This window comes from Argopecten irradians, chromosome 1 (assembly GCF_041381155.1).
Source record: "Argopecten irradians isolate NY chromosome 1, Ai_NY, whole genome shotgun sequence".
Classification (NCBI taxonomy): Eukaryota; Metazoa; Mollusca; class Bivalvia; order Pectinida; family Pectinidae; genus Argopecten; species Argopecten irradians.
Genome location: NC_091134.1, coordinates 24418088 through 24435889, shown reverse-complemented (window position 1 = coordinate 24435889; position 17802 = coordinate 24418088). Strand labels below are relative to the sequence as shown.

The window sequence follows — 17802 nt, the reverse complement described above, 5'->3', positions numbered from 1 at the left end:
TCTAATCAAAGTTTGATGGCTGCACTAGTGCATTTCTACTCTCCCATAACAGACTCCCATAACAGACTTTATTGGTTTTAATTAGCCATGATACCAAATTCCATCACATCAATGTTATTCTTAAACTCCTACGCAAGTTTTAATATGAACCCTTGAGAATTTTCATTGATTACCCTGTATCCTAAAATAAACTTGTTCATGGTCCTATAGCTATATATATAGCTTTAGATGGAATTTAGTGCAAAAATAAAAAAAAAAAAAGGAAAAAAAATAAATATTAGGGAAATAAAATGTTGGTTTTTTTCTGTAACTGAAATACTAATGTATTAATTGTTGAAAGATATTTGGACATTTGACCTAGTCAAGGTGGATTTTCAAATACTGCATTGCATATATCAAATTTTTGAATAAAGACTAATAATGTTTTAAATATAAGAATGGACATAGAAAGCATAGAAAGCATTTTTGACAAATATTTTCCAAAGTTTCTATGAAAGCTGAAAAAGAAATAAATGTTTAAGAAAATGTTCGTACTCAAACCAATACTGCTTATTTTTTTTTACTTTATTAAGATTAAGACAATGGCACCAAACCATTGTTGTTTTCCCTGAATGATTGCACATCAGATACTGTCCAGAACAAATGTACGGTACCACTGGGGAAGATGGTATCGATTCCACTGTAAAAACATGATAATATATTCCTTTAGAAACTGAATCTGTTGTTGATGTGCTTTACAAAAAGATTCCATTTCCCAACTGTGATTCAAGGCCTGCAGCTGGTATTTGAAAGGAAAAACACATTTTAAAGTCCACAGATAAATTTAACAAGAAATCTTAGGTATTGATGTACGAAGACTGATGTTTTTAAAGAGGTAGTGTAATGTGGAAGCAAACCTTAAATAAAATCATTGATTAACCATAAAAAATACTATAACACGAAGCAAAAAATTTTCCGGTGCGTCATTTCACATATAAAAGGCGTAAAAGTAATCTCCGTTCAAAAACATACCTTTAGAATTTTCAACTTTAGGGAATTCCCCTTTTTACCGGAAGTGACGTACTGTGAGCAACAGATTACGTCTGTGTTGTGACAACACGATGGCTTCGTGCTCGATGCGTATCCATTTGAAAACATTGTATTATAACTCATCGCCTTTTTATATTTGAATTTATCTTTTTACGTACGTATACAGTTTTTTGTATTCCTAAGCTGAAGTTTTTTTCATGTAAATGTGATAAAAATGGCAAGTTTTCGGCACAAAGGATGACGGTGCATTGTTGCAGCAGGCTGCAGCGGTATCAGGACATCTCGCACTTGGAGACCTCGGTACTTGGGTTTTTTTCACCTCGACATTTTCCCGATATCTCGGAACTTGTCGGTATCTTTGTCGGTATAATGATATAAAGATACATCATTGGCCTAATATTTAATGCCTCAACTATAAATCCTTGTTATATGAAATACTGCAGTAGATTCTACCCCTTTTATAATTTACAGAATACGAACATAAATTGTAAAAATTAAGATTGATTATAATTTTCGACACTTGTTTATACATGTACAAGAATAGTTCTCTTTTCTTTTAAAACTCTAACCAACGACGAAGATCTAAATCTTATGTCATAAACACACGTGTTTCATGGTACAATAATAATGTACATTGTAGTTCAGATTCCGAATGTGTCAATTTACGATATATTTATACATATAAATATTCATTAACAACCTTAATGCATGTTATCATTTTTCTTTCAAGTCGGTTAATTATAAGCTCTGCAGTTATCTTTCATATCATACAATAATTAGTTTACGGCAAATTAAATCCTTAAAAGTATCTGTCAGTGATTAATGGTAAAAGATACATGGAATGTAAATTATGCTGTCGACAGACTTTTGAAGCGTGTAGTAACTTACAAAATATCGACTTAATCCCGATCTTAAGTACTAGTTAATCGGTAAGAGAATGAAATATGCTTCAATTTCTTGATTTCAGCATTTTTGAAGATGACCTCTGACAAGTGGTATTTTTTTCTCTATCAAAAACAAGAGAAGACGACTTTACACTTAGTATTACAAAAGTTACTTGCTTTACATCATTACCACCATTGAAAAGTTTGAGCTTCTAATTATACTTCAAGATAAAGATATAAAAAAAAATAATTGCATCCCGAAAAAATCTGTGGCACTATGTCCTATATGCAATGAAGTACTGAATAAGTATGCACCAAATCAAATTAATTTATCATTTGTGTTAATTAGATACATGTATATACATACGCGATTAAACACCAATTATAGTTCAAATGGTGAGTATCGTTTATACTCTGTCGGCGGTGGAGCATCTTGAATAAATTGGCTGTAATTTATTTTTCTGATATTCACAACTGGAATATTTGCAATATATTGATCATCGTATCGCTATAAGTCTATACAATGTAACAACCTGTCATTTGACACGAACACATGCATTTTTATGTAATAAATCTTGTACCGAAGTACATGTATATGTTGGGTATTTTTTTTTTTTTTGCGGGAGGTCGCCGTAGATCTAGAGGTCCCGCCCCCGCCATAGCATTGGCTACAAGCCTCGATGTTCACGTGTCAGTCAATTATAATTACCAACTGATTGACGAGGTGTGTTCCATTGGTTACTGAATCATTTATTTCTGCAACCAAACCGAAGCATATGATATGAAATGTGTCGCTATACAGAAATCTTCAAGTATATGTTGCAAAAAACTTTAATTTACGTTCCGGGACTTGTATTTTGCATAACCAGAATAAAATACCTATCACTGTAAAATCTACTAAATTTGATGTATACGCCGTAAACTCCCTATGAACGGAGTAAATAGTGAACAGCTAACTTTAATTTGATTGCTGTAAAATCTTGCGATATTGGAAATTAAAGCTCAGATATGTCAATGTCTGAGGCACGTTCATGTCTTCTCAGTAACAACTTACAAATGTACCTAGCTTCAGTTAACATTTTATGCAGAGAGAACGTGGTAAACTTTCTTGTACATATATGTTTGTGGTTAAAAAAAACTGAAAAGTTACGTGTATTTGGCCTATGACATTGTCGAAATCAATTCTTTACGTTTGCAAATTGCAATTAATTGTAAAATCAGATTTCCTGGTATTGTATAATTTTTTTTAATATATTTCATGCCTTTTGACATATTTTTAGTTGATTGTCACAGTTTCGTTATTTAACCAAATTTAATTAAATTCCGTATGATCGTAGATAAAAATTTGCAGATTCCATAATAATGGTATGATTTTCCGTGGTCTATTTAATTTATATTTTAATGTTACATGCATTTTTATCGCCAGCGGAACATGATATTGACGTCAATTTTTTGTTAAGCACTAACACAGAATTTATGGAAAATTCGTTGAAAAACGAACGTGAAATTCGACTGAAAATTAGTCAAAATGCATTAAATATCATATATAAGAAAAGTATCAATAATATACTAAAACGAACATTCTTAAAAGTGTGCAATATAGCGATTCCCCCTAATAAAAAGCTATTCCTTCGTTCGCGGTACCGCCAGGTGGTCGCTCTCACTGCCTTGAATGTTGCTCATATGACGTCACAATGCTTCGAAGCCAAACCGGAAGTTGCGTTGATTGTTTTTCAAACAGGTGCAAATGGGCAAATTTCGATCTTAAATATCTCGGAGATTTCTGGATCGTTTTTCATAATTATTTTTTTGTTTTTGTTGGATTAAAATTTTCTTTCTGAATAAAGGAAGGAACATTTCCATTACACTACCTCTTTAAGATTACTATCAGTTGATAGATACATTACCAGGTGCTACCATATGTTTGGGAGAAGTCTGTTAATGTCACATTGTGTTTGTGGGCCTAACAAAAATAGAAATTTTCATACGACTTTTTCTAAGATTTTAGAAATTGATAGGTAGTTAGGAAATCTTTTAAGATTTCAAATAGGTTTAGTAATGTAGCTAGACTGAAAACTTTGCCTTAATTTTGTCAGTATAGTGTTGAGTGGGGTGTGCTATTTGCTATCTGCTTCAGTGAGATAGCACTATAGAATGTAGGGAATTGACAGGAACCATATCTTGTAAAACACAAAGACTCCCTGGAAGTAACATACAAAAGAGGCCATACATTAAGTACCATTCTTACTTGCATGTTGATATCAAGTTTGGATTCTAATCCTAATTAAGAGCCAGGGTCATTTAAGGATGTACCAGTAGGTGGACCACCGACCATGCCAGCAGTCAGTACCTGGCAAAACCTCTACATGGGACTCATATTCCGTCTTTGCATATTATAGAGTAAGCTCCCTTGCTGGTAGGTATCAATATTGTTACGTCATTATTTTGTGAGCGCAATTCATGTTGTTTTCTCCCAAATGTATGACGTTACGCTCGCAAACACATGACGTCACAACCAATACCTACCCACAACGACAGATAACTCTGTAATAAGCAAATGCAGAATATAGGGGAATTGGAAGATTGAGGGTTATGTTAGGACAACTAAAACAACACAGAACCTGATAGGAAATTTATTGATGATAATGAGTATCTATTGTACAAATAATTACTATAACTTTATAATCTAGTGTTTATAAACTGATTTGTCTAATGATTTGTGAAAATAGGATCTGTTTGTTTTGAGATTGTTAACCACATAGACAGCTCCTGACAAGTGTATGAATGATTGAAAGCGTAATTAATAATGATTTGGTAGGCGTTTTATAAACATTTTACCTATAAACTTGTCGTGTATTGGCCCTTCTTACTGTTTCTAGTTTACAGAAATAGACATTGTATCAACATTTTATTGTCACTTTATAGACATTTATTTGATTTCCTCCGTCAACATGTGGGAGCTGATTATTATTACCAGTTATTCTAATTAGAAGGATTTCATGAATTGATGTTTTTTGGTTATCAACTTCTGAGATATGAACTTTCGTAATAGATTGCTCCTACATACCTCTAGTGGCTCTAAATTTGTCTTTCATAATCAACTAGCATTGTAACCATGTATTAAAAGCTAAGGTATGAGGGCGGGTCTTGTAAGGTTCGTGTAGTGTATTTATCTAGCTCATCAGACAATTTATGTTGCTCCTGTATGAGGTTCAGCAGTCATTTTGGTATGAAAGGAATTTAATATTGTTAAGGTTTTTTTAGAAAATTTTTACCTGGCAGATAACATGTAGCCAACTTTATACATCTGTGTCTGAACTAAGCAATTTAAACTGTCTTACAAGAAAATCTGTTGTTATCCAGAGAGAGATATTTAAACCGTCCTACCAGAGAACCTGTTGTATAACATCTATATTGCCATTCAGGTGCATTGATCCAAGTCTAAATTTGTCTGTTTACATGGGCTAGGGTCATTACACACAAATCAAAAGTTTCCACAGAACATTGGATCATATTTCTGTTTGACAGTTACAAGGACATATACCCATGTATTTATTCTTTATATAATGTTGACAGAATGACATGACTGTGTATCATTAGAGCCCAGGGATCCCCATTTATATAGCTTTATAGTAGACTTAATATAATGAAGACCAGCCTATTCTTAGTTATATACATACTGAATGATACTTTACTTTTCAGTGTCATTATAGTAATTATATAGAATTCAATCAGTTAATGAGCTTAAATCTAAACAATAGGTTAATTCTTTTAGTAAAAAGATTCCTAAAGTACTGTATACTGCAATAAAATGTCATAAATTTTAATTGAATTTATATTCAATCAAGTGATGTTTTTCAATTTTAAATATTGCACGAGATTGTTTTCAAGTTTAGATGCATGTTCTTTGTTGTCTCATCCAATTTTACCATTACTTGGCTGACAATAAAACCATGGTATTCTATTTGATGTAAAGTTATATTTCATAGAAATGAACACATTTCAGACCAATTTTGTAAGTCATAACAAAAACCAAAACATGCACTAAACAGACTCGAGTCAAGTTTGGATTAAGGTAGACAGTTTAGTCTGTTATTTTCAATTTCACATTGACATCACATTATTTTCATATTAGAAATAACACCGTGAATATATATTTTCTAAGCAGAATTTATTACACGGGCAAGTCAATGAATATCCTAGCATTTACAATTAAAAAAATATTTGATCAAAGTATATTTATTGTGAAAGATTATTGTCACAAATGGTCTTTCTTGTTTATATTGAAGGGTGTTTCTTTTCAGTTTCTGAATTTACCAAAATTTATCTGTGTCATGAAAGTAAGCAGTCATAGTAAAAGGTAATAGTTTGCTCATACGATAAATAACCAAAAGTCCATAACTAACATGTACTTGTTGTATATATGTTACAGAGCCCAACATGTATGACCCGGTGATTGTTTCCCAGCGGACAAACAGACGAGGTGTACCAGTATTTAAGGGGACGATCGGGGAGGACCAAACGACCGTGAAACTTGATTCCGTACTCAGGGCTTACGACAACGACTCCACAGGCGGTGCCAGTAAGTTCTTTATTAATTCTAAAACCTGTAATTCTGTATTTCTTATGATTTATTTTTCATAGAATTTTACGTCTTATTCAAAGGCATGCTTGGAAAGAGAAACTGAAATAGAAAAATGGTCACAGATCTTAATATTTTATCTTGTTATCATTGGTCAATCAGAGATCCAATGACAAGCTACTTATCATACCAAAAATCTACAAATTGAACACCAACCCCATGATGGCCATAGAGTGCCAGTGAAGGTGTCTGACATTCTACCAATTGAACGCCACCCCCATGGTGGCCAAAGAGTGCCATTGAAGGTGTCTGACATTCTACCAATTGAACACCACCCCTATGGTGGCCAAAGAGTGCAGGTGAAGGTGTCTGCCATTCTACCAATTGATCACCACTCCCATAGTGGCCAAAGAGTGCCAGTGAAGGTGTCTGACATTCTACAAATGGAACACCACCCCATGGTGGCCAAAGAGTGCAGGTGAAGGTGTCTGGTATTCTACCAATTGAACACCACCCCATGGTGGCCAAAAAGTACAGGTAAACGTGTCTGACATTCTACCAATTGAACACCACCCCTATGGTGGCCAAAGAGTGTAGGTGAAGATGTCTGGCGTTCTACCAATTGAACACCCTCCCTATGGTGGCCAAAGAGTGCAGGTGAAGGTGTCTGACATTCTACAAATGGAACACCACCTCGGGCTACATGGTGGCCAAATAGTGCAGGTGAAGGTGTCTGACATTCTACCAATTTGAAACACCCTATCATGGCTAAAGAGTTCAGACATAGGTGAAGTTGTCTGACATTCTACCAATTGCAGAACACCACCCCCCATGGTGGCCAAATTAAAGAGTGCAGGTGAAGCTGTCTGGCATTCTACCAATTAAACACCACCCCCATGGTGACCAAAGAGTGCAGGTGAAGATGTCTGACATTCTACCAATTTGAACACACCCTATCATGGCTAAAGAGTTCAGACATAGGTGAAGTTGTCTGACATTCTACCAATTGCAGAACACCACCCCCCATGGTGGCCAAATTAAAGAGTGCAAGTGAAGCTGTCTGGCATTCTACCAATTAAACACCACCCCCATGGTGGCCAAAGAGTGCAGGTGAAGATGTCTGACATTCTACCAATTGAACACCTCCCCCATGGTGGCCAAAGAGTGCAGGTGAAAATGTCTGACATTCTACCAATTAAACACCAACCCCATGGTGTCCAAAAATTGCAGGTTAAGGTGTCTGACATTCTACCAATTGAACACCACCCCATTGTGGCCAAAGAATGCTTGTGAATTAAGTAGGCATTATTACCGTAACTCACCTGGCTCACTTTAATTAGACATTATTATGGGGTATATTTTGAACAACCTAAACCTTTAAAGTAAACCTTAAGTTCATGACTTGATGCTGTGGTCCTGGAATGGATAAAAACATGCCTGACATGGTCAGTGATTTTGATAAGCAATATATGACAAGTGCAGAATGTGTTAGTAGCAGTAGAAAAGCTAGTCGGGCGCCGTTCTGCTGTAATGTTAAGACGGCCTGTCTAATGCTGTGAGAGACTGCCATTGATGTAAGTAGAAAGGTTGTAGGATAATAATCAGGTTCGTGTGGGGACAGAATGTCCTGTATAATTATGTATTACTTAAGGGAATAGATTGGGGAAGTAGCTGGTAATGAAGAGAGAGTGTTTTCTTATATAACCTATATTACAGGATGTAGATGTACTTTACTGAACACACGCTACATGCATGTGAATTATGTTCTATTTTAGAGCTTGAATAAATCACTAACTTTGAATTATTACATTTTACGTCATGCAGTATTATAAAGAAGATGCTGCAATTTCATGTTTACTAGACTACGTATGGAATGTACTGAGAGTCTTGTAAAAAAAACAATACTCAGATAGCTAGGTTCTACTAGCTCCATCTTCAAATGCAATAATTTGTTAACTGTGAAAAAAGCTGGTATAAAGTGGAAATGTTGTTCAATAATAAAGAATTCCCTAATCAATTAAGGATTGCAGTTGTGAATTCCCTTAGTTACGTAAACCTGACCAAAAAAAATAGATCCAAGAAAGCTTAAGCAATTCAATCGGAAATTAATTTGAGGTTAAAAGACAGGCAAGTGATTAGAGTTGGAGCATCGGTACTTCTGTCCTAAAGGACAATTTGGTATAAAAGTGAAATTCAGATAGATTTTTTTTGCTGCTTCATTACAGTTTAGTCATTTTGGAATATCCTCATGTATTACTTCTTTTTATGTTCAGTCCCTCTCTGGTATGTTTGTATGTTCAGTTCTTTTCTTGTATTTTCTATCATTCTCTTGTATTTTCTATCATTCTCTTGTATTTTCTATTATTCTCTTGTATTTTCTGTCATTCTCTTGTATTTTCAGTTCATCTCTTATATGTTCTATCATTCTCTTGTATTTTCAGTTCATCTCTTATATGTTCTATCATTCTCTTGTATTTTCAGTTTATCTCTTGTATTTTCTATCATTCTCTTGTATTTTCTATCATTCTCTTGTATTTTCTATTATTCTCTTGTATTTTCTGTCATTCTCTTGTATTTTCAGTTCATCACTTATATGTTCTATCATTCTCTTGTATTTTCAGTTCATCTCTTATATGTTCTATCATTCTCTTGTATTTTCAGTTCATCTCTTATATGTTCTATCATTCTCTTGTATTTTCAGTTTATCTCTTGTATTTTCTATCATTCTCTGGAATGTTTGCATGCATGTTCACTTCTTTTGTATGTTTGTATGCTGTTCAGCTCTCTCCTGGTATGTTTGTATATATCCTTATAGTGATAACATGGTCTACTGTTGACCACAAGGTTCACAGGTCTTCAGTCTCTCATTAAATCAACAAAAGATACAGAAATGTGAACCAGTGTTTTTGACACTTGCCTAACAATCTAACAAATTCATATCATGATTAGGCCTATCTGCACTATTGACAGGTGACTTTGATTTGACATCATAAAACTAACCTGTCTTTGATGGCTTGGACATAGTTGTGGTGTTGTACCCACATCTAATTACCACGGAAACAGATGGAGACACTAGACTGGTATGTAGACCGTGGTAATGAGATGGTTTGTGTTAGACTCTCCCGAGAATTGCTGTAGGGGTCTATAAACTTCTAATCAATGTCCTCCACATCGTGACAGACCTCACTAATTTGATATCGGGCTCTGGATCATTGATCAGTGGTCAGTGGATAAAGCATTGAATAAAACATCTTGTTATGAACTGCTCACGTAAGCTACTGTAGCCAACCCTCCGAGACAGCTTCAAAAACATTGGAGCTCTATATATCAAGTCTCTGGTCACCCAACGACTGGACAGTTGTGTGACATTGGAGCTCTTTGTCATATATGAATTCTCTGGTCACACAACTACCGGTCAGTTCTGACTGGTCATCTATGAACATTCCAGTCACTGTACTGTCTGAGTCAAGCTAAGCTTGCTAATGCTCTCCTAAATGAATGTCTTAAATAACTGTTTATAGATGCGTACATTTTATGATTGTATAACATGATCTCTACCACCGGTGAATGGTTGTAAAGCTATTTTGATTTGTTGGAATTTTAACATGATTGCACAGGATTTCAAAACATACATTACTTACAATTGGATATGTCTGGGTGGTGGGTTTGTAATTGTACATCCTATTAACAGAATGCTTATCTTTCCAAGGTCGTTTACTGATAATCTGGCTCATTTTCAGAATCATTTGATCAAAGTGCACATTTTGAAATTGCACTTATTTACAAAAATGATATATTAGAACACAAACCTGACATCCCTGTGTTTTTCATGAAGACCTCAGGTCAGTCATCTCTGTTTGTAAATTTAGGAAACAGTCTACGTCTTCTTTAAAAAAGCTTATTGTCTGGATGGTGTGTTTGTCACACAATTACGGTAATAATAACTCTTAAACAATACCAAAGACGGTGATAGAATGCTCTCATGAATATTCATGGAGCACATCTGCGTGAGGAAGCTACCGATCATACCCTGATGCATACAGGATAATCATTATCATCATACATCACACTGGCCTAGATTGTCCATAACTACCAAGTAAATCTTAAGCTGAAGGTTTGCTTTTCAGCTGATATTTTACCATGATGTTTATGCTGTATGTGCTTTATGGTTTAGCTGATGTCTGATAGGTGCATGCATGACCATAAACTATTTCAAGGTGAATGATGATATTCACTTTTTCTGTGTATCACTATATCGCCTGGTCAAATTCAAATCATACCAAATTTAACTGCAATAGCAATGTTCTCATGAACTGTGAAAAAAATAGAAATGGAAAAATAAAAAAAAGGAACAATTAATTTTGAAATAGGCCTACGTATTGCTAACTTTTTCAATTTCTGTGGGTTTTCAATTTTGTAGTTCAGTTAGGTGTTATTGATTTATTATAACTGAATTTAAAAAATGAGTAAAATGGCATAAATAGAGGATCTTACATACTAGGTGGTTACCCTGGTATGTTATATGAAATATGTCACATATCCATCTACATAGACAGGCGTATATGTTATATTTTGATTATGATGTTATTATTACCTGTCATATCACATCAGTGTTATTATATTTATTACACATACATGATATTTATGACATGGCCCTAGGACATGACTGAACGATCCAACGATGTGATAAATGTGAATGTATTGCTCTGTTACATAAGATCTCTCTTCTTGAAATGTTTTCGTTTGTTACTTTTACTAATATTTCCATTTCTGACAATTCTTCCTGGATTCCAAGAAATCAATTTGGCATCCATCCCGTTCCATCCTAATTGATTAGAAGCTGAAATCTTACTTCCGACACACAGATAACTCAAACTCTCCAGTACATTAATTGATATAGATGAATGTTTCAGGGGGAGATAATCCAATAAAGAATACAATCTAGTTCTACAAGGGAATGATTTCATCTTCAGTGATGGGCTTAGCAATGTAATGATGGTCTTGAATTGTTTTTATTCTGAAGAATTGTGTAGTGAGGTATTACTAATACATCCAGAAAATTATCCAAGCAAATCAATGATCAGTCGTCTGGAGAGGTTTTGGAAGTAAAGCTTTCTTTGAGCCATGGTTTTTTATTGGAAGAGTTTTGATAATAGAACTTAATAATAGCATGAGCTACTTTTTCAGAATCTTTGTCGTAGAATTAGTAACTTGCATAACTTGGTTATTTATTAAGCATGTAATTCAAACTTTTATGTGTTTGTATATTATAACTTATGGAAGATTACAAATACAGCATGTGTAACTTGTCTAAATCGGATGTGATCACCAGGACCAGCATATTTGGCCGTATAACTATAAGTTTCCAGATTATACAGGCTTTAATTACTATGAATTAAAAAAAAATGTCATACAATTAAGCTGGAATACAAATTGATCTGCATTAGACAAGGACTCGCTCAGACAAGGTATACTGTACAAATATACTTCTTACATCAAGTATGGTTACTTAATTTTTACATGAAACATATAAGTAGATCCGTTACAGGATAAATATGGTGTTCACTGTGTCTTAACAACTTCTGCTGTAGACAGCTTTAATTCTCTTAGGAAGGATGGGCCTGGGTTTGTCGAAATGGCCCCAGAACATGTCTGATTTACATTTCACATCGTGTAAATGTTTATAGCGGCTGTATTAACGTAATCTTCTTTGCATGTGAAATAGAGTTTATAAAATTTTGATTCCTAGATGTTGAAGCTCAGTGCTGGGTGGAGAGTTCTCCTCCTGCATTAATGGAATCTGTACTTGTTAAGCAGACTTGATTCTCCCCAGGGAAATTTATGTTCTTTCCGCTCTATTTTAATTTCTCTAAGCTTGGCAGATTTGAAACAGAAATTTTGATTAACGATGATGTTACAGGAAGTAACAGCTCCACCATTAGATCAGCTGCTCTGTTGATCTCTCCTCTTAGTTATGTACATGGTATGAGACGTTACATGTCTCAGAGAATTGCATGTACATTTGCATCTTTAGCACATTTCCTATTCGATGTAATATATAATCCAGTTATTTGATGACCAAATATTCAGTAAGGGTGGTATATGTTTGAGATTATTCCACAAATCTTGATGCATTATGATAGGATTTTGATACTAACAGTTTTTGAAAATGTTTTAAAATTCAGTAGGTTTAGTAATATTATTTGCACATCCTGAGCTCTAGATCTATATTATGATCTTTTTTGGCTTACTTTGTTATTGTGTCTGTGATCACTAATAAGGACAACGTTTTGAAATCTAGTCTAGACACGCTGGATGTTAAAATGAAATATTTTAGACTTGCCTATAAAGGAGACACAATCGATGTGTTTGTACAAAACTGTTTATTACTAGATCCATATCAGGTCTATGTGATTATGTTTGATGTTGACAACAGATGTTCAAATTTATTGGCCTAGACACAATTGTGGTGCGATATGTAGTTTCAGAAATATATATATAGAGAAAGGATGATGATCATGATGATACTGATGAGTATGAATGAAGATCTGTCTGTCTATGTCTGCCTATATACTGTCTCATATCTTACTATCAATATCTATGTAATATCAAGGACTTTGTGCACCATATTTACAGAGTTATAGCCCTTTATCTAACAAAAGTGTTATCTATTATTTCATTCACTAAATCTTATAAAATATTTCCATAAAGCTAGCCTCATTGGTCCATTCGTCCTTAAATCTGAGGGGGATGCATGCGCAGATTCCACAAAATATGTGTTTAATATGACTAAACATTAACAACAATTTATCTCTGTTATCGTACTACACATTATAACAAGTAACTGATGGTGTGGCTGATCTGTGTTATTGTTATCATACTACACATTATAACAAGTAACTGATGGTGTGGCTGATCTGTGTTATTGTTATCATACTACACATTATAACAAGTAACTGATCTGTGTTATTGTTATCATACTACACATTATAACAAGTAACTGATGGTGTGGCTGATCTGTGTTATTGTTATCATACTACACATTATAACAAGTAACTGATGGTGTGGCTGATCTGTGTTATTGTTATCATACTACACATTATAACAAGTAACTGATGGTGTGGCTGATCTGTGTTATTGTTATCATACTACACACATTATAACAAGTAACTGATGGTGTGGCTGATCTGTGTTATTGTTATCATACTACACATTATAACAAGTAACTGATGGTGTGGCTGATCTGTGTTATTGTTATCATACTACACATTATAACAAGTAACTGATGGTGTGGCTGATCTGTGTTATTGTTATCATACTACACATTATAACAAGTAACTGATGGTGTGGCTGATCTGTGTTATTGTTATCATACTACACATTATAACAAGTAACTGATGGTGTGGCTGATCTGTGTTATTGTTATCATACTACACACATTATAACAAGTAACTGATGGTGTGGCTGATCTGTGTTATTGTTATCATATATACTACACATTATAACAAGTAACTGATGGTGTGGCTGATCTGTGTTATTGTTATCATACTACACATTATAACAAGTAACTGATGGTGTGGCTGATCTGTGTTATTGTTATCATACTACACATTATAACAAGTAACTGATGGTGTGGCTGATCTGTGTTATTGTTATCATACTACACATTATAACAAGTAACTGATGGTGTGGCTGATCTGTGTTATTGTTATCATACTACACATTATAACAAGTAACTGATGGTGTGGCTGATCTGTGTTATTGTTATCATACTACACATTATAACAAGTAACTGATGGTGTGGCTGATCTGTGTTATTGTTATCATACTACACATTATAACAGTAACTGATGGTGTGGCTGATCTGTGTTATTGTTATCATACTACACATTATAACAAGTAACTGATGGTGTGGCTGATCTGTGTTATTGTTATCATACTACACATTATAACAAGTAACTGATGGTGTGGCTGATCTGTGTTATTGTTATCATACTACACATTATAACAAGTAACTGATGGTGTGGCTGATCTGTGTTATTGTTATCATACTACACATTATAACATGTAACTGATGGTGTGGCTGATCTGTGTTATTGTTATCATACTAGGGTACACATTATAACAAGTAACTGATGGTGTGGCTGATCTGTGTTATTGTTATCATACTACACATTATAACAAGTAACTGATGGTGTGGCTGATCTGTGTTATTGTTATCATACTACACATTATAACAAGTAACTGATGGTGTGGCTGATCTGTGTTATTGTTATCATACTACACATTATAACTAGTAACTGATGGTGTGGCTGATCTGTGTTATTGTTATCATACTACACATTATAACAAGTAACTGATGGTGTGGCTGATCTGTGTTATTGTTATCATACTACACATTATAACAAGTAACTGATGGTGTGGCTGATCTGTGTTATTGTTATCATACTACACATTATAACAAGTAACTGATGGTGTGGCTGATCTGTGTTATTGTTATCATACTACACATTATAACAAGTAACTGATGGTGTGGCTGATCTGTGTTATTGTTATCATACTACACATTATAACAAGTAACTGATGGTGTGGCTGATCTGTGTTATTGTTATCATACTACACATTATAACAAGTAACTGATGGTGTGGCTGGTCTGTGTTATTGTTATCATACTACACATTATAACAAGTAACTGATGGTGTGGCTGATCTCTGTAACACATGACTGATTAACAGGCCGTTTGGATTCTGGCTGTGTTCCATGGTCTCATACAGGTTTGGTCGTGAAAGGAAAATACTGTTAATGTGAGTCACCAAATAGGGTAACTCGCATTCTGATGGCAACTTGTAATCTATTTATTGCAACATTTAACAATCTGCGGCTGTAACAATTATGAAAAAAATCAGTGTTTTCAAAGACGGGAATGTTTTCTTGGATTTTCTTTTTCAATGAATTCTGACATGGTCAGACCAAACTGTCTAGCTTCTCAGGGATGCCATGAGTCATGATATTAGATTTGATATTTGTCATGGATTGTGGAGTTGTTAAAGTTTGATAACACTATAATTAATGAAATATTAATGTATAATTTCAGGTCTTGAAGATTGTACAATAACCTATTAACTTGAGTGTCTCACTGGCTATGTGCTAATTAATTGGCCATCTGAGCATCATGTTTGTAGCAAATACTACAGCTGAACTGGTATGATCTGATGTGATCATGCAACAGCTCATTATCAGACATTGACAGTCTTAGCACTATAGACATACTGATAGCTCGATCCGTCCATTTCTATGTGTGTTTATAACCAGACATGGCTTATTACCAGACAAATTTGGGGGCTTATTGCTTATCTCCAGACAATAAATACCAGATATAGATGATGGCTTATTACCTAACAACGTAAATCTTTATACCAGAAGTGGGATGACTGATTTGCACTTCGTCAGTATAATGTGACCAGGTGGGGTACATGTGCTGTCGGTCGTCTCTGACAGTAGGTTTCAGTGAGATAGCACTATAAAATGGGCAGGAGTTTCCACTGTTGCAAAGAGATACAACAAGAACACACTGCAGCCTCCCAAAACAAATGGACATTCACACATGTAATGTATATATTGCTTACATTGAGGGACCTGCCATAGAGGCAGTCCTTATATAAAGACCCTGACATTAAGCCCAACCAACCAGCTTTAACAATCCACACTTAACGTGGGAATGCTTATTACCAGACAATATATAGGTGGACATATTACAAAACCATTGGTGGACTTGTTGCCAAAGAAGGATAAGCTCAAACTCCAGACATTGGCGCATTGTTTGATTTATAGATGGTAGCTAAAATGCTGTTGTTTAGCAGAGCATCTGTGTTTCAACAGTGGCTGGCAATTTATGGTATCGAGGGATTTGTGTGGATTCTGATGATGCTCCTAAATGAAGCCAAAACATGAAAACCATAATAAATTTCACCAGAGGTTTTTATGTGTGTCTAGAGTTGTTGTTGGCTATCATGACTGATTAATTCAATAATTCTGACTGGATGATACGAGACATTCTACCACTGACCCAAGTTAGGAACAGATGCTGAGCATGTAGATACAATACTTGATTCATGATGCATGTAACTATTGTCAGGACCTCAGTAACACTTTTCTCAGTATAGTCTTTTGTAGAAATGTTCCTCAGATATTGCTAATTTGGTCCAAATTACTGATAAAGGTATTCAGAAATTCTGCCATTAAGCCTTTACTATTTTTTCAACATTATTGAAGGAGAAAAGGCTAAAGAACTTATATCTGTGCTATGTGTTATTGCTCCTTAGACAATGATGATGATAGGTCTTGAATTGATCCTTCTCAGTGAATTCAAAGATGATTTCCAAAACAAAACTAAACATGTATATTCACATATAACTGGATGATTTCCAAAACAAGACTAAACATGTATATTCACATATAACTGGATGATTTCCAAAACAAAACTAAACATGTATACAGAGGATTCCGCTTATATGCATAGGTCATTTTCCAGAAGAAAATATGCAAATAACCGGAGTATTCGAATAGGCGGAGATGACATTTTGCACCTCCGTTTGACCCCACACACATGTATGTGTATATGCAAATAGATATCGTTTCGTTTACGTTGATAAATACACGTATACGTAAATAATTTACAACTTAAAAACGAAACAACAAGTAATTATTTTCGGGGGGGGGGGTGGGGGGAGGGGGGGGGGGGGGGAGGGGGGGTGGGGGGGGGGGGGTTTGAGAATAATTTGGGTGGGGGGTGAAAAAATTGGTATTGGATTAACAAAAATATATTCCAATTTTAGATTCTTGTTTAGTTAGATCGACACGTGAATATTTGAGAAACCAGCTAAACGATTGATATCAAATGCAATTATATTCTTTTTCTAAACAGAATTGGATTATTGTCTACAATCTGAACCCTATATAATAAACAAAATTTACGTATTGCCTGCAAAATGACTTCCGATCGTGATTAAAACTTCAAAGTGCCGTATCAACTAGTATGTTGTTTTTAACATGTATATGAATTCGAAAATGGTGGCAGGTGATGAAGCCATGCGTTCACTCGACCTAAATGATTTTTTGTAATGTTGATTTATTACGGTGAATAGCTTGATAACATATCAGAAATTAATGCATATTTCAAGTAGCAATGAAACAACAAGTAATTTTTGTATCCTAAGCTTACATACTGTACGAAACTTGCTGTGTCCCAATTGCCACGCCGACTTGCATGCTTTTATGTCTCGTTCAAGCGAGACGCTTGATAGGCAT

The 17802-nt window shown here is 34.7% G+C and overlaps 1 protein-coding gene across 2 annotated transcripts in view; it reads left to right on the top strand.

Moving 5' to 3' along the window:
- The window catches only part of LOC138321685 (calsyntenin-1-like), a 52757-nt gene that overhangs the window by 12242 nt on the left and 22713 nt on the right, over positions 1-17802 (top strand). For both annotated transcript variants that reach the window (XM_069265579.1, XM_069265569.1), the window contains exon 2: positions 6346-6495. In XM_069265579.1, the coding sequence (XP_069121680.1) occupies positions 6346-6495 (150 nt within the window). The remainder of the gene's footprint in view (positions 1-6345; positions 6496-17802) is intronic.